Here is a 25,736-nt window from a genome sequence, read left to right on the forward strand (position 1 = left end):
GCTTTTCATCTGTTAGATGCTGAGGGACTTCGACTCATGCAAAAACTATCTCTGTAAATTGTAGCTTTTTAAATTTAGAAGGAAGATTACTTTGGAAAATCTGAATTAAAAAAGAAAAATCTCTTTTAAGAACTCTGATCTGTAGGAACAAGTGTAAATTCCTTACCTTGTGTGAAATGCCTGCTGTAATCTGGCCCCTAACCAGATTAGCTGCCACTAATTCAGCATGAGTGCTACTCTTTGGTCAGATTCATAAATTAAACCTTCCCCAAGACTCCCTAAAGATCTTCCCCATCATGGCCTACCCTTTTGTTTTCCTCCTCCTCCTCCTCTTCTCCTACCTGTCCACATCTCTTGTTGATTCATCTTAAATTCTGCCTTCTCTTTAAGAGAAGCCTTATGTGACCATCCATGCCCACCGTGATCACACCTTCTCTGAACCTATAGGCTACTTCCTGTGTCATTCTTGTATCTCTCCACTGTTTTATTGCTGATCTTTTAAAATGTGTATGTCTCATTTCCTCATCTCACCAATTTGAGGGCAGGAACTGGGTTGTTCAGGCTTCCAGTACTTGGCGCAATACTGGTATTACTGTGGGTGTGGATTAAATGCTGATTGCTTGTGTTTATTGATTTCAAGTAGAAATAATAACAGGAAATGGTTGGAAGTAATTAGCATGTTGTTTGTAGCTAAGCAGGTTCTTCTAAAATGGTATACAGTAGTCCTCCCTTATCTGTGGTTTTGCTTTCCACAGTTTCAGTTACCCATGGTGAACTGAGGTCTGAAAATATTAAATGGAAAATTCCAGAAATAAACAATTCATAAGTTTTAGATTGTGTGCCATCCTGAGTAGTGTAATGAAGTCTTACTCCATTCCACTCTGTCCTGTCTGGGAGTGCATCATCCCGTTGTCCAGCGTATCCACTACCTGCCTGTTATCAGATCGACTGTCGTGGTATCCAAGTGGTGTGTTCAAGTAACCCTTATTTTACTTAATGACCCCAAAGGGCAAGAGTAGTGATGCTGGTAATTGGAATATGCCAAAGAGAAGCTGTAAGGTGCTTTCTTTAAGTGAAAAGGTGAACGTTCTTGACTTAATAATGAAAGGAAAAAATTGTATGCTGAGGTTGCTAAGATCTATGGTAACCTTTATTACAGTACATTGTTGTAATTGTTCTATTTATTATTAGTTATTGTTATTAATCTCTTACTGTGCCTAATTTATAAATTAAACTTTTATCATAGATATATATGTATAGGAAAAAACAGTACATACTGAGTTTGGTGTTATCCATGATTTCAGGCATCCACTGGGGTCTTGGAACATATCTCCCTAACAAGGGGGGACTACTGTAATAGTTTTAATGCTTTCTTGTCATCCCATTGAGGAGACTAATTTATTGGGCTTTTTCTTTGTGCATGGAACAGTCTCATGAGTAGTATTGCCACTACATCTCAGCTCCTTGTACTCTTACTATGTCTCAGTGCTAGGTTAGTTTGTATTGATGAAAAAAATGGCATTTGAGTTAATTAGGCTTTTGTTTTTGCGAAGCATGATTACCTTGTAAATTGTTCATTTTACTCTTTGGTAATTAGCTTGTTTTCTCAAAAGTGTGTGAGTACTTCTGAGAGGGTATTGAACTGACTATTAGAGTTCTCCTGGCCAATAGTGTCTTAGGGAGCTGAATATTTTCAGTGCTAATATTGAGAGTTATGATCTCATCTACCATTATTGGAAGTTTCAATTTTTATTTGATTCAGATAGTTTACAAAACAGTCAACAAGTTTACTTAATTAGTTGTTTTTATAGAAAGTGACACTCAAAATAGAGGAAACTGCCTTACCACTTTGCTAGAGATTGTCAGAGTGGATGTAACCTTTCTTTTTTGCCTATCAATTTGATTTCTTATTTTCATAATTTAGTGAAGAGTGAACCATCTTTTAATATCGATTAGGGTTTTCATTGCTCAAATAAACTACTTTTTTTGGAGGGGTGGAGTGAGGAAGATTGGCCCTGAGCCAACATCGGTTTCCAGTCTTCCTCTTTTTGCTTGAGGAAGATTGTTGCTGAGCTAACATCTGTGCCAGTCTTTCTCTACTTTTCCACAGCATGGCTTGATGAGTGGTGTATAGGTCCAGCGCCTGGGATCTGAACCCGTGGACCGTGGGCCACCAAAGTGGAGCATGCGAACTTAACCTCTGCACCACTGGGTGGGCCCCTATACTGCACTTTAAAAAACATGATATTTTTCCAAAGCAGTGGTTGGCAAACTTTTTATTGTAAAGAGCCAGACAGTAAATATTTTAGGTTTTGTGGACCATAGAGTGTCTATCATAACTACTCAACTCTGCTAGTGTAGAGAAAGCAGCTGTAGACAATATGTAAATGAATGAGCATAGCTGTGTTCCAATAAAACTTTATTTACAAAACAGATGGCAGGCCAGATTTGACCCATGGACAATAGTTTACCAGCCCCTTTCTAGAACAGTTTTTCTGAAGATCACAAGTTGCTTTTGCAAATATTAGGAGGAAAGGAAAATCTCTGGTGTTTAAACCTTTCTGTTTATTTTTTAGTAAAGATTATGTTGTTTCTCTTAGCTTTAGAAACTTGGACATAGGCCTTGTGAGTGAGGTTACAGTACCTAAGGAGTAGATGTTTCCTTTACTGCCACTGGGCAGATACCTGGAAATTCTTGGTAGGCCTAGGTTACCATTTGGGAGGCTTGCAGTGTTACCGCTAGCTTGGAAGAGTGTCAGCTCCAGGACCACTAGTGGAATTTTTATTTCTTAATCTGGGCTTTCTCTTCTATGGCTAGATGAGGTTTGGGGCTATTATATAATTTCTTAGTGTTCTTCAAGCAGCAATAGACAAAATCTTGAGCCTCACGGCTTCACGTGGACTGGATTTACCTCTGGCTGAATGAGGGACATCTCTCTGCTTTTAGGGGCTCTTTGCTTTTCCTAGGTGAGTGTCTCATCATTTTGCTTTAGGTCTGACTTCTTTAGGGAAAACTTAGTGGTGTCATTTGTTTGCAGCTCCAGGGTAAGTGTCTGGCTTTCTGGGTCATGGCCCGGAATCTGAGAATCTCTATCCTAATGTTTGGGTAGGAGTTCTATGGGCACTCACTTCATTTTCTGGATTTTTCGAGGAGTCTTTGATATTCCCTACTCTGATTCAAACATGTTTTATCAGTTCTTTGTGACATGAGTCATCGTATATAGAAACTTGTCCTCAAGATTAGTTTTAATAAAATTAGTTACTTGTCTTGGGTTTTACATAGGAGATCTGGAGGCCAACTCACCATTTGCTAATGCAGTGGGTTTTTTACTGTTCTCAAAATTTTCAGGTGGTCCACTTTGGAAAGTGGGGATAAGGGCCAGGGCTTGGATTTCTGTCTTCCTCTTCAGGTGCTCATTTCTGAGACAGTTGCCTCCGTGCCTCATCAGTTTTGGGGACCTGTTAGGATATTCCATTGGGTCCGTAGGCTCTTCTCTAGTAGACATTGGCTTCAGAGGGACTGTGAGCACTATGAAATCGCATGCAGAATTCTTGTGAATGTGTGTAAGAAAATTTAAAAAGAGTACAAAGGGCATTCTGCTTCAGCGTGAGCGGCAGAAGTGGTTGTGGGTATTTATTCATGCACTGAGCAGAAACCTGTTAAGTGCCTGTTGTTATGTTCCAGGCACATTTTAGACTTAGAAAATCCAGAGGTGAAGCTTACATTCTAGTATCCCCCCGCTCCTCCCCCCCCCTCCCCAGGAGCTTTTCAAGCTCTCATAGGAGTGGAAGGTTGAGATCCCAGAGTGCCGAACTGTATGACGGGGAAGTGGCTTTGAACTGAAGAGGGGGTACCTAGTCATGTCTGCTGATGCATTACTTGTTGTTATCTATAAGTCACCTGTCCTTAAGCTGTTGCTTTCTCTCCTCAAGGCTTGTCAGTGATCTCTGTCTGTCTTCTTCAGACAGGAACAGGGCTCCAGTCAGATTCGACTATGCTTACAGGTCCTGAGAGCCATTCAGAAACTGGCCCGTGAGTCATCCATCATGGCCCGAGAAACCTGGGAAGTCTTACTGTTGTTTCTTCTGCAGATTAATGACATACTTCTAGCCCCGCCAACTGTTCAAGGTTTGTTTATTTTTTTTCTAATTTATTTCTGAGCTTCAAATATAGTTCACTTTAAACTCAATGTGTAGTAGACTCAGTGGGCGTTTAAATTTTGGCACAATAGTTGACAAACCAAGGTTAACAAGTCTCAGAACGGAAACCCTGAAAGGCACAATACGACGTTATTTTACCCTCAGTGACAGACTCAGTGAGTTAACACGTTTGATAATGACAGGAATAGTAGCTTTTTTAGGATATGAAGATAGAACCTATATAAGAAACAATTAATTTAATTAGAGCCTATAAGTAGTGTACCTGATTACAAAGTAGTTATCAAAGTAGACTCTGAAAACTTGATAGCTACAGGAGATATTTTGTTCAGCAAATGAAACCTACAAAGTCTTAAAGTGTTCTCTTTGGAAGTATGACAGTATGTCATTCATTACCTAACCATTAAAAAGCCTCCAGTTTTATAGGACTTTAGTGTGTATTTTAGAAGCCCTGCTTTGTATGTTACAGCACAGTGTACACAGACTGTAAGTTGATGTTCCAGTTCCGAGTTCCCTTGTTGCTTATTCATCTGTGTAGTGTCTTTACTAACACATGTGAGTGTGCTTGTGCTCTCACATAAATTCAGTGTCCAGGAAAATATCTAAAAGGAATCATGGAATTTTAGTGTTGAAAAGGACCCCATAATAGGACTACCCTGGCCAGTCGTTGATTCATTGGCGCTCTGCTACACGCTCCCTATACCAGGAATAATAGCAGCATAAGGTGGGCAGTTCATCCCCTTCTGGGGCTTGTTACTGTTGAAACTTTGTTTTTGTGCGTTTGAAATGTACATCCTTATTCCTTTTCCTACTAGTCCCAAGTTTGCCTTGTGGAGCTATGCAGAGTACAGACCACTGCTTTTCTCCCTAGTTCCAGGGCTCACAACAGAGGAACAGCTCTGTTTTCATGTTTGAGGCTCTGTCCTGCCCAGCATCAGTCCTTTTGCTGTCTTCTTTGTCCCCCTACCCCTTGAAGGGTGGCTTTCAAACACCTGAAGCATTTTATAACAAAGTTTGGCGGTAGAAAGACCTGGGTATTTGTTCTGATTTCTTCACTTACTGGCTGTGTGAAGTTGGGCAAGTTACTTAGATTTCCTGAATGTAAGTTTTCTCATCTTCAAAATAGGTTTAATTGATAATTGGTAATAGATGTTATAAATACCTATCCTGCAGAATTAATGTGAGGATTATGTGAGGTCGTGTGTGTTAACTACTTGGCACAGAAACTGACTCATAGCAGTTACTTATCACAGACACCTATCCTTTCCCTTTTCCCCTATGTGTTCGTGTCCCACTTGCTAGAAGGTTATCTCTGATAAGAATAGAAGGTTATCTTTGATAAGAACTGAGCAGGATGACTTGAAAACTTTCAAAGCAATCATTGGTTGATGTATCCATGATTTCCTTCATAAGAGCTCCTAAGAATGGTTTCTCGTTCTTGCTATTAAACGGTTATTTGAAAGTCAAAACTTAACATTGCATTTTTTAATTTTTTGACCAATTCTCCCAAATCAGTGAATTAAACATTTTGCTTTAAAAATAAGTATGCCAAAGATGTGCTTTCTTTTTATTGGTAAGGTGGCATTGCTGAGAATCTGGCAGAGAAGTTGATTGGTGTTCTCTTTGAGGTTTGGTTACTAGCTTGTACTCGGTGCTTCCCAACACCTCCTTATTGGAAAACAGCCAAGGAGATGGTGGCTAACTGGAGGCACCACCCGGCAGTGGTGGAGCAGTGGAGCAAGGTCATCTGTGCGCTCACTTCAAGGTAGGTTATCATTGACTTGCCTGCCTTCATCCATCTGGCCTTAGGCAGCTTTCCCCTAGTTCTTTGTCTTTCTGGGATTCATGGAATACATGGTAAAAAACTTGTATCCTGTGTCTGTTATTACTGTACCTTAGATATAGAATCCAACCACGTTTAAAAAGCAGATATAGCAGTTTGACAAGTGCCCATCTAATCTAAAACCTTTTAGATTAAGCAAGTATCTTGGAGAAGCAGATAAATCCTGCGCTCTAACTCCCCCCTTCCAAAATCCCACTCTTCTTCTGATTATTAAAATATTCATTTTAAAAAAGCAAACCAAGAAAGGTATAACAGAAAAAGTTAAGTTCACCAGAAATTCTATTATATATGTTTATATATAATTTTACAGAAATGGGACCCTAATACAACATGCTACTTTATAACCAAAGTAGGTAGTTGTTTTTTGTTTTTTTTTGAGGAAGATTAGCCCTGAGCTAACTACTGCCAATCCTCCTCTTTTTGCTGAGGAAGACTGGCCTTGAACTAACATCCATGCCCATCTTGCTCTACTTTATACGTGGGACGCCTGCCGTAGCATGGTTTTTGTCAAGCTGTGCCATGTCTGCACCCAGGATCTGAACCGGCAAACCCCGGGCCACGGAGAAGCGGAACATGCACACTTAACCGCTGCGCCACCAGGCGGGCCCCGAGGATTCTTTTTAAACAATCACGATACCATTATCACACCTAAAAAAATGTTAACTATTCTTTAATATCAGTTAGCCATTCAATGTTCAAATTTCCCTGAATGTCTCAATTTTTTGTTTTTATAGTTAATTCCATTGAATCAGAAAACAAACAAGGTTCAGACATTGCGTGTCAGACTTGACATGTTTCTTAGGCCTATTTTAAACTGTAGGTGCCCATTCTCTCATTTTTATTTCCTTGCTGGTTTTTTTTTTTATTGTTGAAGAAACTGGGTTGTTTTGTGTTACAGAGTATTTTACATTCTGGATTTTTGTGCTTATGTCTTAGTTCTGTTAACATATTCCTCTGTCCCTGTATTTCCTGTCAACTGACAGTTAGATCTAGAAACTTGATCTTATTCAGGTTTGATTGGGGGAGTGTGTAGAGGAGGAAACAAATAATTTGTCGGTGGTGTTATGTATTGGAAGATAGGCTAGTCTTTTTCTAAGTTAATAAAATGTTTATATCTTTGTCATCACTTAAACTAAGAGATGAAGGTTTGCAATATTTTTATTCCAATATATCTTGGCGAATGTCAATATTATGAATCTATTTTTAAATAGTACTTCTTTTTAATTTTAATGTATTTTTTTCCACTTAGTTCTCTTTTTAAAAAATCAGTTTGAGATTATTCTGTGTAGTATTACTATCTGCTTTTCTCATTTGATGTCTGATTCTTGTCCTATTAATTACATGTGCCTTTTTTCATTCTTAAATAGATCTTGAGATCATATTTTTAATGGCTCTGTAGGTTTTCATTATATAAATGGAATTATAATTCATTCAATGATTTCCCTGTTGTTTTGATATATGTTAGTCCCAGTGTTTTACTTTAAAAATATTGCTGATATGAATACTTTATACATAGTCTTTGTGTGTATTCTGGTTATTTCTTTAAGATATAATCCCTGGGTGTAGAATAATTGAGTCAAAGGTTTTTGAACAGTTTTAATACATTTGGAATATTACTGTTAAATTAAGTATTTGAATTACTTTTAAGCTACACCATAAATTCTGAACTTCATGTAAAGTTATATAGCAGTTATTATTATGAGTAAATTATAGCTTAATTGTGTTGAAGGAGTTTGCAGTGGGATGAATTTTTTAAAAATAATTTAAATTATTCAATATAATTTTATTATGTGGCTAAATTTACAATTATGTAAATATAATTGCGTATTATATAATTATATCTGCAATTGTTTATAAATAGTTTTTTATGAATTATATCACGTAAAAATGTAAAAATTTATAATTTTATGTTATTTTATAATATGATTTGTAATTTGTATTACATATTATAAAATTCTTATATAATTATAAATAGTACATATTGCATATTATATATTACAGAGCTATACATAATAAAATGTATTAAACTTTATATAAATATATTTAATTTATAAATGACTTATTTTATAAATTTAAATAATATATGAATTTATATTAATTATATATCAAATATTAATTATATAAATTTATATTAATTTATAGAATTAACTATTTTATGTAATCAATAATATATACAAATTATAAAATTTATAAGTACAAATTAATATATAATTTATATATTTATATACATGTAAATTAAAATATTTTATATAATTAATAAGTAATTTATGTAATTAATTTTATATACTAAATATATATTAATATATAAATTTATATTTAAGTATATAAATTTATAAAATTATATAACAAAATATAAAAATATAAATATGTAACTCAATTATGGATATTATTTAAGTAAATCATTTAAATGTTTAAAAAAATTTTTTAGATCTTTTGCAAAACTGGAAATCCCTTTCTAGTTTGTCTGTTTTATAAACAAGTGTTTTCATTTATCTTATTCACTTCAATGAGGTATAATAAATGTTATCTTTCATTCTGTTAAGAAATGAACTTAGTGGTGTGCATTTTTATTTTCCAGATTGCTACGCTTTACATATGGTCCATCATTTCCTCCATTTAAAGTTCCTGATGAAGATGCCAGTCTGATCCCTCCTGAAATGGATAATGAGTGTGTTGCACAGACATGGTTTCGCTTTTTACATATGTTAAGGTACTGTTATTTTAGTATTTCATGTGCTCTTTACCTGTAAGTGTCTTAGGGCAGGAATCTTGCTATACTCTTGCTGGAGTTCAGAGTGTAGCTGCTAAGCACAATCGTCAGCTGGAGCTGAATTGAACAACGCGCACATCTGCATCAGGTGCCTTCTGCTCTCCCTGTCCTGGCAGGGTCAGGCTATCATTAGTTGCTCTTGGTCTATACACTCTAGGATTTTGTCACTGGCGTAGATGAAGCATTTGTTCTCTTCCCTGTTGTCACAGCATGGATGATGATATCTCTCCCAAGACCTTGTCATTCTTTGGGGACTGAAGACTGCCTTGCTCCTCTCTGTGATCAGCACCGACTAGTCACTCTGGCTCTGAGGGCCTCTAGTAGCCTTGTTTAAAATTTCACTGAGGGATAAATTGCTGCTTCCTGCTATCTCTTTCTTTATGGTAATTCTATTCAGTTCTGTTTCATCACTTTCTACCTTTCTCTCTACTAGCCCCATCTTTGTGCTCTGTGAAACTTTCATTCTGTTTTGTACTATCTTTTTTTTTTTTTTTTGGTGAGGTAGATTGGCTGTGAGCTAACATCTATTGCCAATCTTCCTCTTTTTGCTTGAGGAAGATTGTTACTGAACTAACATCTGTGCCATTCTTCCTCTATTTTTGTATGTGGCATGTCGCCACAGCATGACTCGATGAATGGTGTGTACATCCACACCTAGGACCTGAACCCATGAACCCCAGGCCACCACAGTGGGGCACACACTGTTAACTACTGTGCCACTAGGCCAGCTCCTGGTGTGCACTATCTTGATTCTTAAACCATTTCCTTGCATATCTTTTTCTGGTCTGACTAGCTCATTTTTCTGTTTGTGTGTTAGTGATTCTAAATTACTCTGTATGACTTTTTATACATTAGGGGTGTTAACTATTTTCTGTCTTTTTTTTTTCAGATTGTAGTTTGTGTTTTTTATCTTTCAGTGATTTCAGTGTTGTTTTTAATCTGTTTTTCTTTGATCATTTCTATTTCCTTTAAAATTAGAAAGTCTTTATTCTTTGATCAGATAGATATTCACCTGTTACGTCTTCTGACTTTGTTTCCTTTGTGACATTAAGTTCCTTTTAATATATATACCAGGTTTTGTCTTTGGGTTGTGTATTATCCCATTAATCTCCTCATTTATTCTTATATGAGATTCACACTTTTTAATTATTTGAACTTTATAATGGTTATTGATATTTGGTAGGCCTAATGTCGTTTTCCCTTTTTCCATTTCTTAGAATTATTTTTGGATCTCTTCTTGCCTGTTTAACATCTCAGATGAATTTTAGAATGAATTTGGCAGATTACAAAACACAAGCAAACAGCAAAATCCCACAAAAACTTTGGGGTTTGGATTGTGTATTTATTAGGGTAGGGAACATGTCCTGCTTTGGCAGATGAACCTGAAAGTCTTACTGGCTTTACTCTAGTATAAGTTTCGTAAAGTCCAGGGTAGGGAGTGGCTTTGCTTACATGGTCGTTCAGGGACACAGGCTGGCAGAGGCTCTTCCAGCTTCAGTATGTGGGTTTATTAGGTCCTCAGCTTTATACTCAGGAGCCTCTGTATCTGGCTAGAAGATGGAGAAGAGAGAGCAAGGAAAATTGCGTGGGAGGTTTTTATGGACCAGGTCTTAAAGTGAAGTAAATTGCTGCTCCCCATATTCCATTGGCCAGAACTCACATACCACACTTAATTGCAAGACAACATAGGAGGAAAAGAGGAACTAGTAAACAGCTAGCCAGACTCTGCCAAAGATGAGAATTATATTAAGCCTGTATTTATATTTAGAAAAAGCTGATATCTTAGTATATCGAGTCTGCCTAAGAGTATGTTTTTCTTTTTTAGAATCTTGAATATCTTACAGAAGTGTTTTGTAGTTTTCTTCATAAAGATCTGCATATTTCTTTTACCATTATTCCTAGGTACTTACTGCTGATGTTGTGAAAGGTTAACTTTTTTCCTGCTGTTAGATCTTATAAATGGCTATTGCTGTATAGAAAGTGTTTTCTTTTCTTTTCTTTTTGTATATTATATTTGGGTATTTAAAAAAGCACTGAGTATTTCATTGATTCTTTTGAGATTTCTAAGTATGGTGGACACATATCTACAAATAAGAAGTGTCTCCTTGCCAGTAATCCATGCTGTGGTGATTAATTAGAAGTGCTTTGGTTGCAGTAAGACCTGTACATGAGTTCTAGTTCTACTACTTTTTTCTTTGTGGACTTAAGCACATGATGTAGTCTCTCTGAGTCTGTCTCTTTTTAATCTATAAAATGGGGATAATGATAGTATCCATCTTATTATGAGAATTGAAGAAGAAAAAGTATGTAAAACAGTACACTGTCTAGCGTGGTAGGCACTTGAAAAATTGCCGTTATTGTTGTAATTATTTCTGTATATTATTTTACTGCATTTATCAGAACTTAGAGAACGCTGTTGAATTAAAATGATACAATTTTGGGGCCGGCCGGTGGTGCAGTGGTTAAGTTCGCATGTTCCACTTCGGCGGCCCAGGGTTGGCCAGTTCGGATCCCGGGTGCGGACATGGCACCACTTGGTAAGCCATGCTGTGGTAGGAGTCCCACATATAAAGTAGAGGAAGATGGGCATGGATGTTAGCTCAGGGCCAGTCTTCCTCAGCAAAAAGAGGAGGATTGGCAGCAGATGTTAGCTCAGGGCTATCTTCCTCAAAAAAAAAGAATGTTTAAAAAATGATTTGGTTTTGACATCCTTTTTTTGTTCTAATTTTCATTGGAAAGCCTCTACTACATGAAATTTTGAGTGGGATGTTAGTTGTTGATAGTAGATACTTATTTTTATTATCCTGGTTTCCTAAGCAATTACAAAATGTAAAATTTAAAAATATAAATAAAATGAAGAATAGTGCTCATTTTTTTCAAATTGTATATTGGGCTCCATTTAAGCAATTAAGTGGTTTTTCTTCTTATTGATGTGCTATATTAATTTATTTCCCAATATTGAATCATCCTTCATTCCTGAGAGAAAAGTTCTGCTTGGTTATGGAATGCTGTTCTTTTAATGTTTTTCCAAATTGTCTCTAGTTTTAGTTTTTGACTAATTTGTGTTTTGGTAGCTTACAAAAAAAAATAGAATAGGAAACTTCCTATCCTTTTCCATGCTCTGTCCCGTGAAAGTTACGTGTTCCTTAAGAGTCTGAAATAAATCGCCAGTAAAACTTTAGTCCTGGAATCTTTTTTGAGAGTTAGTTCTTGGATAATGTTTTCCCGTTTCTTCACTATTAACTAATTTCTTCAAGCTTTGTCTTTCTTGTTGAGCTGAAAAATTTGAGTATTTCATTCAGGGTTCCTTTGGATGTAAAGACTAGGAACCTCCTTAAGCAAACACAGGTGAAAGAGAGGGGTTATTGTGTGATGATGGAGAGGTTTCATCTGGCTGCAAGCAGCAGTGAGCAAGTAGTCCTCATGATGAGTGGTCAGAGCAGTCTTGTGACAAGCTGCTCCGTCATCTGTTGACTCTTTTTCTCTTGGCTTTTTTGCTTCTCTTGTGCATACAAACGGTTTACTTTCTCCTTCAGGCTTCCCTTGAGCCCCTGTTTCCTCCTGCCTTTGGGGTACACACAGCCTTATGATAACTGCCCAGTGGTGTAAATAGCTGTGGTACTGTGTGACTCTCCGACTCTAACCCTTTCAATTCACTGAGGCTTTCCCTTTGCTCAGATTCTCAAAAGAGACAAATTGTATCAAATTATTTTTGTTAGTTAGGCTATGTCAGTTGTAGGTCTCTAGCAGATTTCTGGATAGACACCTTTTGGACGTTTTACCCCACTGGTTAAATGAGCTGTGGCTGGGTGGGAGGCAGGTCTATGAAAGTCTTATTCGGGTCTTACTCAGAAGGGGCTCCCATGATCATTAGCAAATTTACTAGGACGAGGCTGAGTATGATGGTGAGACAGGGGCCAAAATTTTTTCTAGTATGGTAATGCTTTATCTTTTTCCAGGTAAAAAAAATATTTCCCTTGATTTGAATGCTACTATTCTCAAATGCTTGTCCTTGGACTTGTTTGTGCGTGGCCACCTGACCTTCAGGCCCTGCTCAGAGGTTCTGTTTCAGTAAATCTGGGTGGAATCTGGATTTTTAACAGGCTCTCCAAATGTGTCAGATACTCAGGGCATTAGGAGCTACAGGAAGGCAGTTTCTGTTATCTAATCCATATTCTTTGTTACCTGTTCTCATTTCGAATTTTATTTTTTTCTTCAATCTGTTCTCTGAATATTTGAGTACCAATAAAATCATTTCAAGTTTACCTCTAGCGAAACTGGTATAATGCCTTTGTCTCCTCAGTTTTCAGTGTCAGGTAGACATGAATTTAGCAGAGCTCTGCTGCACTCAGGTGTAGTCCACTCCAACCTTAGTGCCTGTTTTCATAATTTCTGAACAGAAGAACTGCAACCCCTGGCAGGTAGTGCTGCTAGAGATTCCTCATCTTCTCTCCCCACCTCATGGAGTACAGTTCTAGGGGTACAATGTCCTAGTGCTAGAAGCCCATTTTCCCTACATGCACATGTGCTCCCTCTCCCCACTTGGAATTATTTGAAATTAAGATTCTGTGTGGGTGGAAAATGAGATTTCAAAGGGCAGAGAAGTACACTGATTTGTATTTCTCAGCCTAGTTCTTTTGGCTTTGTAGCTGGTAGAAATTCTTTCCAGATGCTGGCTATAGATTGTTTAACAAGGTTACTTTGAGTTGAATAGGCTGTTTAATGGACAGCTAAGCAGACCATTTTGAGTATAAATCTAAATCTGTTTTTTAATGGAAATAGTTAAAATTATTTATACACAAAATATAACTCAAGCCCAGGTGCATTGTTTTGAAATACATGATTTTAGTAACTACACATGAACACAAATACTAATCCTGATTTTCAGACAGTTTTTAAGAAATTGGAAAAGTTAAAATAAGATATTTTCCTTGGGGTTCTGGTTGATTTGTTTATAGTTTTACCATTCCATCACTTAATTCCAAACATATTAGAAAAATATCCACATATACTCTTAAAAAATTAGAAACTTCTAGTCTTATTTTGATTCTCATTCTCTGGACAGGCAGAGTAAGTTTGTGTAAACATACTGAAAATTTTCTGTAAAGGAGTGTTGACGTTTGAGTCCCTAGCCTATTAAATAGAGATCATTCTCCTCTCTGAATCAAAGAAATAGGCACAGACAGCCCTGGTGTTAAATTAGATTGCATGCGTTTTATTGCTAAAGGAACTTCTAAATGTTTAATTAATTCTTCTCTCTCTTTTTGATAGTAATCCCGTGGATTTGAGTAACCCAGCCATTATAAGCTCTACTCCCAAATTTCAGGAACAGTTCTTGAATGTGAGCGGAATGCCACAAGAATTGAATCAGTATCCCTGCCTTAAACATCTGCCTCAAATATTTTTTCGTGCCATGCGTGGAATCAGCTGTCTGGTGGATGCATTCTTAGGTGAATTTTGTGTATGTTGCTAGATGTTTGAAGAGCTGAATGTAGATGACTCTAAAGTCTAGTTTTAGAAACTATTTTGGAAAGACCAAAGAAAAAGATGAACAGATCTGGTTATAAATAACAAACTGGGAAAAATTATTTGCAAGAAATGTTATAGCTAGGGAGTTTTGGTTGTCTTCATATAAATAGATTAAACACTGCTAAGAAAAAGAATAAGACCTGGTAGATAAATGGACAAAGGATGTGAATAAATGATTTACAAAAGACAAAAGTGTTCATTCTCACTAGTAATATAAGAAAGTACAGATTAAAATGCATTAGAGGTCATTCTTACATGTATCATTAGGAAGCAAATTATACCTTTTGTGAACTAATGTTTTAAACTGTTTTTCACATTTTAGGAATATGAAAAATCAGAACTTTTTTAACCTGTTGTTGAAAGGCAGTGATATTTAATATCTATCATTTTCTAAAACGTCTGTTTTGTACACTTTGTTCATATGTCACGTAGGTAATATATTAGTTCAAATTAAGTTTGGCTGCACATAACAATCGAAAATACCAGTGGTTGAAACAAGATAATTTATTTTCACCCATGTGAAGCCCAGGGCTAGGCAGTACAGGGCTGCTATAGTGGTTCCATTATTGTCAGGGACCCATGGCCCTTCCATCTTGTGACTCTCCATCCTTTGTGCACTCACTCATGGGCCATGATGATTGAATGAGTTCCAGCCACCCTGTTCAGGAATTAGGAAGGAAGGAGAGTCAACACTTGATTGGTCTTTTTTTTTTTTTTTTTTTTTTAAGATTTTATTTTTCCTTTTTCTCCCCAAAGCGCCCTGGTACATAGTTGTATATTTTTAGTTGTGGGTCCTTCTAGTTGTGGCACGTGGGATGCCGCCTCAGCATGGCTTGATGAGCGGTGCCATGTCCGTGCCCAGGATCATAACTGGCGAAACCCTGGGCTGCCACAGCAGATCGTGTGAACTTAACCGTTCAGCCGTGGGGCCGGCCCCTGATTGGCCATTTTAAGGAGATTTCTTGGAAGATCCATCCAACAGTCACCCCCTTCACTGTGGTCAGAACATGGCTACATCTAGCTGTAAGGGAGGCTTCAAAATATAGTTGTTTATTCTGAGTAGTCGTTTTCAGCTAAAATTTGTGGTCTTTCTCAGGGAGAAAGGGCAAGTGGATATTGGGAGGCAACTAGCCGTCTCTGCTCTAATCTGTCCTGAGCCTTCACTGGTGTTGCTTGAGGAAGATTTTCTGACCATCTTTTTTGAACTATGAAAATTAATTCCATTTTTTTTTTTAAGGCATTTCTAGACCCCGATCAGACAGTGCTCCTCCAACACCCGTGAATAGATTAAGTATGCCTCAAAGCACTGCTGTCAGTACCACTCCACCACATAACCGGAGGCACCGGGCTGTTACTGTGAATAAGGCCACCATGAAGACAAGCACAGTAAGAGTTTTCATCACCGTTATTATGCTGTATAAAGATTGGCTTTTTAATCTGCCATCCTTTTTAAAAAGTCCTACTGTTTTCTCAAACTTTTCATGTGTGGATGTATTCTTGTGTTCTTCTAATAGGTTAGTACTGCTCATGCCTCGAAAGTTCAGCAGCAGACATCCTCCACCTCTCCTCTGTCCAGTCCAAATCAGACTAGTTCAGAACCCAGGCCACTGCCTGCACCTCGGAGACCAAAGGTTAACAGCATCTTGAATCTCTTTGGATCATGGTTATTTGATGCGGCATTTGTTCACTGTAAACTTCATAATGGGATAAACAGAGACAGCAGCATGACTGGTAAATATTGCTCAAGAAATACGTTACCATGTTTTTTCCTTTTCTTTTTTCTTTTTAATCTTTCCTACCTGCAAGATTAATGTTTCTTAAAAAGCTCTCTGTCTCTCACCAAGCAATGTCTTGTGCTTAACCCCTTCCAGCTGAAGTAACAGAATTTTGGAAGTTTTCCTACCTGTCCTTTTTATGTATGTTCTATGAGGTTTGGCTTTTGTCTGGTTTTATTTACTTCAGGTTAGCCACTTTTTGTTGAATCAAATTCCTTTCAGTAGGTGACCTGGAAGTTACCTTCATGTCAGCCAGGATAATAATATTGATATAAAGAATTAAAGATTTTGACCAGAAATTTATTTACAAGAAGTGTTTTCTTAGATTTTGACAACCAGTCACTCATTAGTACATATAAATATCGGAAAATTTTCGCTTCACAAAAGACTCTAACCTCTTAGGTTTTATAGAGAACTTTATTTCAAAAATACCATTTGCTCTGTAACTAAATAAGACTGGTGGAGAATTAATAACCCTGATATCTTCATTTAGATTTTATTACAGAAGTGATGAAACTCTGTCTTAATAAAATCTGATTCATTTTTGTCATCTTACCATTATACTTAGAAGTAGTGGCAATAGGGTACAGGATGGGAGGGTGGGGTACTGCAGAACGTACTGAATATTTATGACATGTCTTATAAAGCTGAATAATGATGACCAGGATTTATTGAGCTGCAGTTACTCGGTGCCAGGCACTGTGCTATATGCGTTAATAAGTATATTGGTTGTGTGTTAAGAAAGCACATTTCCACTGGGGTTGGAAATAGCTTGAGATAAAAGGATGCCTAATTGCATTAGTTTATGCATCCCTAGGGAGAATGTTAATTCCATGGGTAAAACTAATGTAATGGTCATAAGGGTCTCTGCTTTCTCTCAGAAATGCATTCTTAGCTATTATGTATCATCTTAGGACTAAGGTCTGTGTCTGTTAGCATTATACACATACATTTATTTTGGGTGTTCTTACAAATCTTTTAAATAATTTAGAAGGGTTGTGAATATAAAGACATTTTTCAGGAATATAATTTGAGGTTGCATGGTTGAGTTAGGGATTCCTTTGTTTATTTTGTTGAATTCAGACACTTTATATTCTACCATTTCCATATTATATTTATTTACAAGTTTGAAAGTAGTGCTTAATTATGGATAAGGAAATGTGCTTACTTATGACTAAATGAAAACTTTTAAAAACCCATTTTTGGCTTATTTTCTTATGTTCATGTGCCTTATATTTTGGGATTTCTGTTTATAATTTGTATTGTAGTTTCTAGAATGAGTCAGTTGTATGTCATTTTTATTTTTATTAAGATGCAATTCTTACAGTGTAACTTTTGATATCAAGCTGTTGACAGTAAAATCTCTGAATCCAGAGTGGCTCAACCTACTGCCTCCTTGGTGGGCTTGCTTAAAGGGAACTTACTGATCTTCCCACTCTCTAGGGAGTTTGTAACAGCTTTGCTCAGCATTTTGTGCCAAAAGGTAGAAACCAGAATTCAAATCATATGTTGGCAACAAATTCTTATTTATTTATTTATTTTTGATGAAGATTAGCCCTGAGCTAACAACATTTGCCGTCAATCCTCCTCTTTTTGCTGAGGAAGCTCAGCCTTGAGCTAACGTCTGTGCTCATCTTCCTCTATTTTATATGTGGGATGCCTGCCACAGCCTGGTTTGATAAGTGGTACATAGATCCACGCCAGGATCGGAACTGGCAAATCCTAGGCCACCAAAGTGAAGAGTGTGGACTTAACTGCTTTGCCATCGGGCTGGCCCCAACAAATTCTTGTTTTTAATTCTTACCATTTGCCTTGGTGGGGAAAGGCTAGAAACCGCCCCCCTCACACTCCCCAATGCCCCATATTCACAGGTGAGAAAGTCTGTTACATGACCCAGGAGATAGGAGTGTCCAGATAGCTGAATGAGTTAGAGTGCTATTGGGTGCCACTCTTGAGGTGTTGGGGGTGGTGGGAGGTTTCGGAATGCTAACACTGTTAGTCTGTTTTCTAAGTACTGGCTGCCATCAAGGAATTCTGCCATGCAGTTCACCTCTAACTTTAAATGTTTGCTTCTATGAACTGGATAGCTTTAGATTTACGTGACAGTACACTGTGCTTTGTAAAAGTAACATTGAGCTGGGAAGGGTTAATAAACTAAAATTTTAATGCACGTTATGGGCAGTTCAAAAATCTCAGTTCTTTGTAGTTGTGTAATATTCTTCGTTCATTGTTTTGCATGATACAAAAATCATAATTTTGGATCTGAATGCACAATTTCCTATGTTTTTGAACTAGCTTGTGGTATCATAAATCTTTTAATCTAACTTTTAAAAAGCTAAAAAGCTTCTTAACTTACTGTAAAATTTCACCATCTTTAAAGTATTTTATAATTACTACTGTCCTTTGATTTGTTTCCATTTATTTCTATTATCTTGCAGCATCTTTTATCCAAATTCTTCTTTCTTATAAATCTTGTAAGTAGGAACCAGAAGCTTCTCCTTAATTGCAGTCATGTTTTATTTTTTTCATAATTCCATTAAAAAATTTGATTGTCATTGTCTCTTGTAGTTTTTGCACTTGGGAAGAAAAATACTTTTCTGTGTTTTGAATGGGGAAGATTGTTGGCAAAAGCAAATTAATCTGCCTGAATCAGTCCCATTATTTCTGTACACTAGTCTGGTCATGTCATGAATTCCAGGATTTTGCACTAACTGTGTTTTGGCTTTTTTTTTTTTTTAAAGCTTTAAGCTTATTTTTATACAGATTTAGTGTTTGATTTGTATGCATTCTGCATGTAGTGTTTTTCAAATGTATTATTGCTGGATAGCTTATTCAGGACGAAAAATGGCTCATGGGAAGTTGCATAAAGATTTATGCTTAACTCTGCATTCTATTAAATCTATTATTACAAAATAATTTAAACATTTCATGTAGAGTGATAAAAGATTTCAGAGTGATTTTCATTACACTGTGAAATCTTTTGTTAAAAATAAAAGCAACTTTCGAAGGGCTTCTGTTTCAGTGACAACAAATGACCATGATAATCTTTCTTACCAATCCGATTTTCTGATGTATCAACCTCAAGTTAGCTGCTGTCTGTGGTTGTTAAAATTCATTCTCATTTTGCTTGGTTGGGCGGTTCTTTGGTGTGTGTGTGGAGTTGGGTGGGTGGTGGGAATTCTATCTCTTCCTCCCTACCCATTTCTCATCCTTCCTTGCCCTCTCCCAAAAGTATACAAACTGGCATGGGATTGCCCATTCAGTTATGATATGTCCGTCTGGGGTAATGTATAAATTGCAGTAGCTGTTTTTCTTAATGTTTAAGCATCATTCTATAGGGGGAGGAAAAAAACAGAATAAATAATAGAAAAGCCAAATTCTGTGTTATGTATCTGTATTCACATACAGATATATTACAAATGTATTCTGCTTATCAAAAATTCAGTTGAAAAATGCTTCTTGTAGAATTTGTTAAAATGACTATACCGCTGTAAATTAATTGTTACCCATTTTCAAAGATTCCAGAGAGCCCTTTTTTTAAAAAAAAAAAAATTAAGACATAGTTGCTAAACAAAAGCATTATTGGATTCTATTCAAGTAGCTATTTAATGACACCAACATTTGATCTTTGTGTCCAGGGTCCCATGAGCCTATTTGCATATTGACAAGTATAATAAAACCCTCCTTTTCTCTCCCCAGCCATTACAACACAAGCTAGCATGGAGTTTCGACGGAAAGGGTCACAAATGTCCACAGACACCATGGTTTCCAATCCTATGTTTGATGCAAGTGAATTTCCTGATAACTATGAAGCAGGAAGAGCTGAGGCTTGTGGGACACTATGTAGGATTTTTTGTAGCAAGAAGACTGGAGAAGAGATTCTGCCAGCTTATTTATCCAGGTCTTAGAATTTTTTTGTTTATTTTTCCATTTATATAGTTTTGATGGTGAAACTGTTGTAGCGTGGCTTCGTAGGCTGAATTGATAAGTAAATGTTGGTTTGAAGTACCTGCAAATGTCTGTAAGTAATAAAAATTTTTCCTAACTTCTTCCATTCATTTTACCTGCCTTATCAGGTTTGGTAAAGATCCTTAAGACCTTTTTTATTGTAGAAGTTTTATTTATTTGATCTTATTTGCCTTTTATTAATTATGGAGAGATTTGGAAGGACCACAGTAATTTTTAAATAAATTTTTAACACAATATTCGACTCTGTAGGTGGTCCATAAATGTGAACTATAAATCCTGCCTCTGAGGAGCTTATTTTTCTGAGTGAGCAAAGCCATGAACACAGGTAATAATGATCCAATAGTAATAGGAAGTCATAGAGGAGAGAGGCACAGATAAAGTGCTGTGGGCATTCAGAGGATGAAGCAGCATATACTTACCCTGAGGGTTCAGGAAGGAGTTATAGTGGATTGGGTGATTGTGCTCGACTTATAAAGGATGGGTAATGTTTAGACTGTGTTAGCAAGTTGGGTGGGATCATCTTATCCAAATTTATGACTTCAGTCTTTGTGAATGGTTCTGCCATTCATTCAGTTGCTCAGGCAAGAAACTAGGAGTCATTTTAGACTCCTCTTCTTTCCCTCTGTATCTTTATTTGGTCAACCAACTCCTGCCTTTCTGCTTTATCTTAATCCTCTTTCTAATCTCTCTGTTCCCACCGTAACACTTCACGCCTTGTCACTTTTTTCCTAAATGAATTTGTAATGGCCTCCTATTTTTCTTGACTCTATTTTCCTTCCTCACATGATCATTCACATGGCTACTGAAGTGATGTTAATATCAAGAGCATTCAGGTGTGTGTGTACCTACTAGGTTCTCAGGAGAGAGGATTAAATTGACTCTATCAGGGAACAAAGTACAGAAGCATATAGATATGAAACAGAGTGGTACATGCTGGGAACTGATCAGGGATATCTTAATAGGCTCTTGGCTTTAAGTAACAGAAAACCCTCTCGATGTGACTTAAGCAAAATGGGGATGACTTATGAGAACCTAGTGCTATTTAATATATTCTAAGGTCAGGACATGCAGTAGGGCCTCACAAAGGGCAGGAACCAGGGACTAGAAAGTGTTCAAGGACCAGAACAACTTTCCTCCTTTCTGCTCTCTGTCTAAATGGTCTCCCAGAACTGCTTCATTCTTCTCGTCTCTGCAGATCATTATCTTGTATTGCAGTCTACTTCTAAGTTCCTAATTTCCGTGGCCTTGGTCTAGGTGACCAGCAGGGCCAGTTAGTGTCTCTGAATCCGAATATTCAGATTCCTGGGAAAGAGGATCTGATTAATCAGATGTCTACCTCTTGTCTAGTTAGCTATGAGTGTGAAGGTGGGCCACATGGGATGCTGGCACCCTTGCAGTGGGGCCACATTTCTTAGGAGGGAGACTAAGGTTGGGGAGATACCCCATATGGTATCAATAGAAGGAAGGGAGAAGGCTGTGACCATGAGCTTTCTGTCTGGCCCATAAGACTGGATGGGTGGTAGTATGACCAACCAAAAGAGCAGATTTTTGAGGGGGCCAGTGATGAGCTTAGTTTTGAACCTATTTGAAGTGCCTGTGGGATATTTATCAACAAATGTTTACAGACTTTTACTAAGTTCCTACTTTGTACCAGACACTGCACAGGGAGTACTGGAGTAATCAGTAGACATGTCCTGCCCTCGGGTATCCAGTACAGTTTTGGCTAATAGATCTGGAGCTCAGTTGAGAGGTAGGCGCTAGAGACTGATTGGATTATATTCGGTGGCTTAAATAGTGTTTAAAACTAGGCTAGTGGAAGAGATATCTTAGAGAACTGAGGAACACCAATATTAGGAGGCCGTGGAGTAAGAGAATCTGTTAAAGGAAATAGCCATAGAGATCAGAGAAGAAGAAAGAGAGAAGGAGGAAGTAATCAAAGGGTTGAATGCTTTAAAAAGGCAAAGCAAAGACTTAGATATGTCTTCTGGATTTAGCAATTGAGAGGCCATTGGTTATTTGCTAACCTGGTTTTAGCTGAGTTCTAGAGCAAGAAGATAGATTGAAATGGGTTGACAGTGACCAGGAGGTGAGGAAGTTGTTTTTGGAGAGTTTTGCAGAGAAGAGAAGAGTGCCTTACGATAGTAGAAGAGTATACTGATGTAGTTGCTTCTGAAAGATGGAAGATTGAACACTTAGTGGATAGCGGGTGAGAGGTAGAGGTTAAAAGTAAGGTATACGCAAGTATATTCTCAAAAGGAGTTTTACTCACAGTTACCTTCATATCATGATGAACGCATGGTTGAATGAGGTTTCTTCCTTTCATTGTCCCTCCAAAACTAATGGGGAAGGGGAAAAAAGGCACAACCACACACTTTTTTTTAGGAATTGTGAAATGCTGCAAAATTTTACTGATGTGGAATTCAATTCAGTAATTCCTCCAGTTTATTGATAATTACTGCAGCCATTTGTTTGGTTTTGTTTTGGTTGCTTTCATTTGCAGGCACCTGTAACTTTGAGTTACAGGGCTTAAAACTTCCAGAAGGTATAATAGATGTGAATCTTTTCTTCCTTTTCATTAGGAAAGAACATTTGTTTATTAGTGTATTTGATTCTGAATTGTTTAACTCCAGTAATAGCTTTTAAAGATAGAAGTAATGAAGAGTGGAAGTAGACGTTCAGATGACTATGTACAAAATATAAATAATTATAAAAACAGTTGATCAGCAGTTTGTTTAAAATTTTTTTCTTGCTTTCCTAGATTTTACATGCTTTTAATTCAAGGTTTGCAGATAAATGATTATGTGTGCCATCCTGTCTTGGCCAGCGTTATTCTAAACTCCCCTCCTTTGTTCTGCTGTGACTTGAAAGGGATTGATGTTGTGGTTCCTTACTTTATTTCAGCTCTTGAAACCATTTTGCCAGACAGGTAAGCCATCATTCTGTACTAGTATATCAGTTGTCGGGTTTGACCTGGTCTGTTTTGGTGCTGCCTCCCCAGTTTCCTGATTTATCCTATCCAGTTGTCTTCGTAGCCCGAGGAGACTCAGGCCACATTAAATGAGTGTAGAACATCCAGACCCACCTCATCCCTGAACTGCTTCCATTCAGCTTTGTCCATGAGCTGGTTGAATCCTTTTTGGCCTGATGTAGAGGAGTAAGAGCAGCAGTAGCTCAGAGGTCCTACTTTTGTAGAGTCGGCCTTACATTTAAAATCAGTCAATCAATCTGTCAGAGTCTAGTTTAATTCCCCAACAATTTAACATAGAGATTCACACACACGCATACAAATTGCAGAATATAAACTCAGTGGAAAGTAGTTACTGCATTCTCTATGAGACCAAACCCAGTGCTTGTATTGTGAAAAATTGGCATAATGTATATTTGGCAATAGCTAAAAATATACTTTAGTTCAGAAATGCTAATAGCTTTTTTTTTCTTTGGCAGAGAACTCTCAAAATTCAAAAGTTATGTAAATCCAACAGAATTGAGAAGATCTTCCATTAATATCCTACTTTCTTTGTTGCCCCTCCCGCATCACTTTGGCACAGTCAAATCTGAGGTAATGTTTTATTAAAGTTTTTTATAGTCTGTATTCTGTTTTGTGTACTAATTCAAGTCAAATTACATTTTGAAAATGGAATAGGAGCTTTTAAAAATTGTTTTCAAATTATTTCAAGTGAATCAGCAAAGTTGATTTGTTGTGGTATTTCTTCTGTCAGTCAGCCATCATGCCTTGGTCTACCATTTCAAGTGGTGTTAGGTTAGTGACATCTGATACCATATGTTGTGTGAGTTAGTGACAGACTTAGCACAGTGGCTAATATTAGGCAGACTGAAAGCCTTGCTTGTTAGACTCATTTTTCCTTTGTGCACTGTAGCAGTTCCTACCTGGGCATAGTGTACCACAACAGTTGATGTTAAAAATTATTTGTTTCTTCCGTAGGTGGTCCTGGAAGGAAAGTTTAGTAATGATGACAGCTCTTCTTATGATAAACCAATAACTTTTTTGTCCCTGAAGTTGAGACTTGTGAATATATTAATAGGTGCCTTGCAAACGGAAACGGACCCCAACAACACTCAAATGATACTAGGTTTGTGTTCACACATTTTTTTGTAAGTGAAAATCCAGTTATTGTTCACCCCAGCCTGCTGAGGAGGCAGGGGTCAGGGGTGGAAGCCCAAGCCTGAAGCTTTATTCTGAATCAGAGGCAGAATTTGTTTGCTTTTATATGAAAAAATTTAAAGGGGTGAGATGAGAGAAGAAAAGCATTACAGTGGTCTTGGTAGGTCATTTTTGCTTAGTTTTATTTGTGTTCTTTGTTTTTCTCTTTTCTACTAGCCCTTCCTCTCTCCTTCTATCCCCGTTTCCCCCCACTACTCCCCCCTTCCTCTCTTCTCTTTTCCTCCTTCCTGAGTTCTGCCTCTTCCCCTTCCTCCTGCCCCTTACATATATGTGAAAATATTTTGAGTTGGATTTAATTCTGGAAGCCCTGTCAGAACCCTGCCAAGAGGAAATTGAGGAGTAGCTGTTGCTATGCCTCCTGCCTTTTTCCTTATTGATTTCTGTTGGTCTCCTAATCATACTGATTCTCTGTCTTAATTGGCTCATCATTATATGGCCACTGCTGAATTCTGAGCCCTCTTCACGTCTCAGCTTGATTACTGCATCTGTCTCTTTCTGTACTTCTGGCTTTTCATCAAAGCCAAGGGCCTCGTCCTAGGTACAGTACTCTGGTGGGAATACTAAAGAAGTGAATGGCATAGCTTTTATCCTTGAACAAGTCTCATTGCAGAGATTGGAATACCCTCACAAAATTGTCAGGTAACAACAGAAGGCAGTGCTTGTTGCCTTCATGTCATGTCATTTGGGGTGTCCTCAGTGTTGAGAGAGAAGAAACTGAAAGAGCAAGGAAGACTTCATAGGGGGAAGTGGAAGTTAATATGGATCTTTTAGGACAGCATTTGAATAGGCAGAAATGAAGTCAGGGTTTCATTCTAGGAGAGGAAATGCCATGGCCTAAGAATTGGTGATGGCAGTAGTGGTTGGAGTGGGTGCTCAGGAAGGATAGTATGTTATGCAGCAAGAAGGTGGAAAGAGTGGCTAGAAAGAGCTGATGAGATGGTAAAGAATAAACTAGATGCTTGCTTCCAGCCAGCACTAGATCTACCAGGGATGGAAGGATTTATAGAGTAGGGGGGTTTTCCTACACTATTCAAGCCAACACACCAGCACAGCAAAAGGGACAAGAGCTTTAAGTAGACACTGTCCAGGAATAAAGACTGCATTTAGCCAGAATTTCTCTCATGCAAAATCTCTCAAGGCCCTGACTTACAGTTGAAGAGCCAATGAAAGGTATGAAATCTCAAAATATATGATGCTTTAAAATAGGATCCTTATGAATCATGGAGCTGAATTTATAAACACATGTCCTTGTGATTGCCCCCGTCCTTGTGATTTTTAAAGACAAGGACATAGGGAAGAGTAAATCCTTTCATTTTGGAAGGGAGTTGAAAGAACAGAGGTTAGATCTCGATATGAGAGAGCCTCCGAGTTATAGTGTTTTAGGTTATCCAAATAGCATATCACTTGAAATCAGATGATTTCTACAGTTGATAGAGTAGTTTTGCTTTACTCTTGCTCTAAAGAGCTCCCTATGTACATTCAAGAGTCGCTTGTCACTCTTGTCATAGA

At 37.4% G+C, this 25,736-nt stretch overlaps 1 protein-coding gene across 14 annotated transcripts in view; it reads left to right on the forward strand.

Annotated features, from left to right (window-relative positions):
• The window catches only part of RALGAPB (Ral GTPase activating protein non-catalytic subunit beta), a 91,282-nt gene that overhangs the window by 18,749 nt on the left and 46,797 nt on the right, over positions 1-25,736 (forward strand). For 8 of the 14 annotated variants that reach the window (XM_023626551.2, XM_023626552.2, XM_070247473.1 and 5 more), the window contains 10 exons: positions 3,966-4,129; positions 5,737-5,923; positions 8,580-8,711; positions 14,043-14,221; positions 15,538-15,686; positions 15,815-16,031; positions 19,775-19,976; positions 22,803-22,970; positions 23,489-23,603; positions 23,988-24,135. In XM_023626551.2, the coding sequence (XP_023482319.1) occupies positions 3,966-4,129; positions 5,737-5,923; positions 8,580-8,711; positions 14,043-14,221; positions 15,538-15,686; positions 15,815-16,031; positions 19,775-19,976; positions 22,803-22,970; positions 23,489-23,603; positions 23,988-24,135 (1,661 nt within the window). Of the gene's footprint in view, positions 1-3,965; positions 4,130-5,736; positions 5,924-8,579; positions 8,712-14,042; positions 14,222-15,537; positions 15,687-15,814; positions 16,032-18,513; positions 18,550-19,774; positions 19,977-22,802; positions 22,971-23,488; positions 23,604-23,987; positions 24,136-25,736 lie in introns of all 14 variants that reach the window. The other 6 variants (XM_023626548.2, XM_023626549.2, XM_070247472.1 and 3 more) reach the window with 1 other exon arrangement.

The sequence above is a fragment of the Equus caballus genome, chromosome 22 (assembly GCF_041296265.1).
Source record: "Equus caballus isolate H_3958 breed thoroughbred chromosome 22, TB-T2T, whole genome shotgun sequence".
Classification (NCBI taxonomy): domain Eukaryota; kingdom Metazoa; phylum Chordata; class Mammalia; order Perissodactyla; family Equidae; genus Equus; species Equus caballus.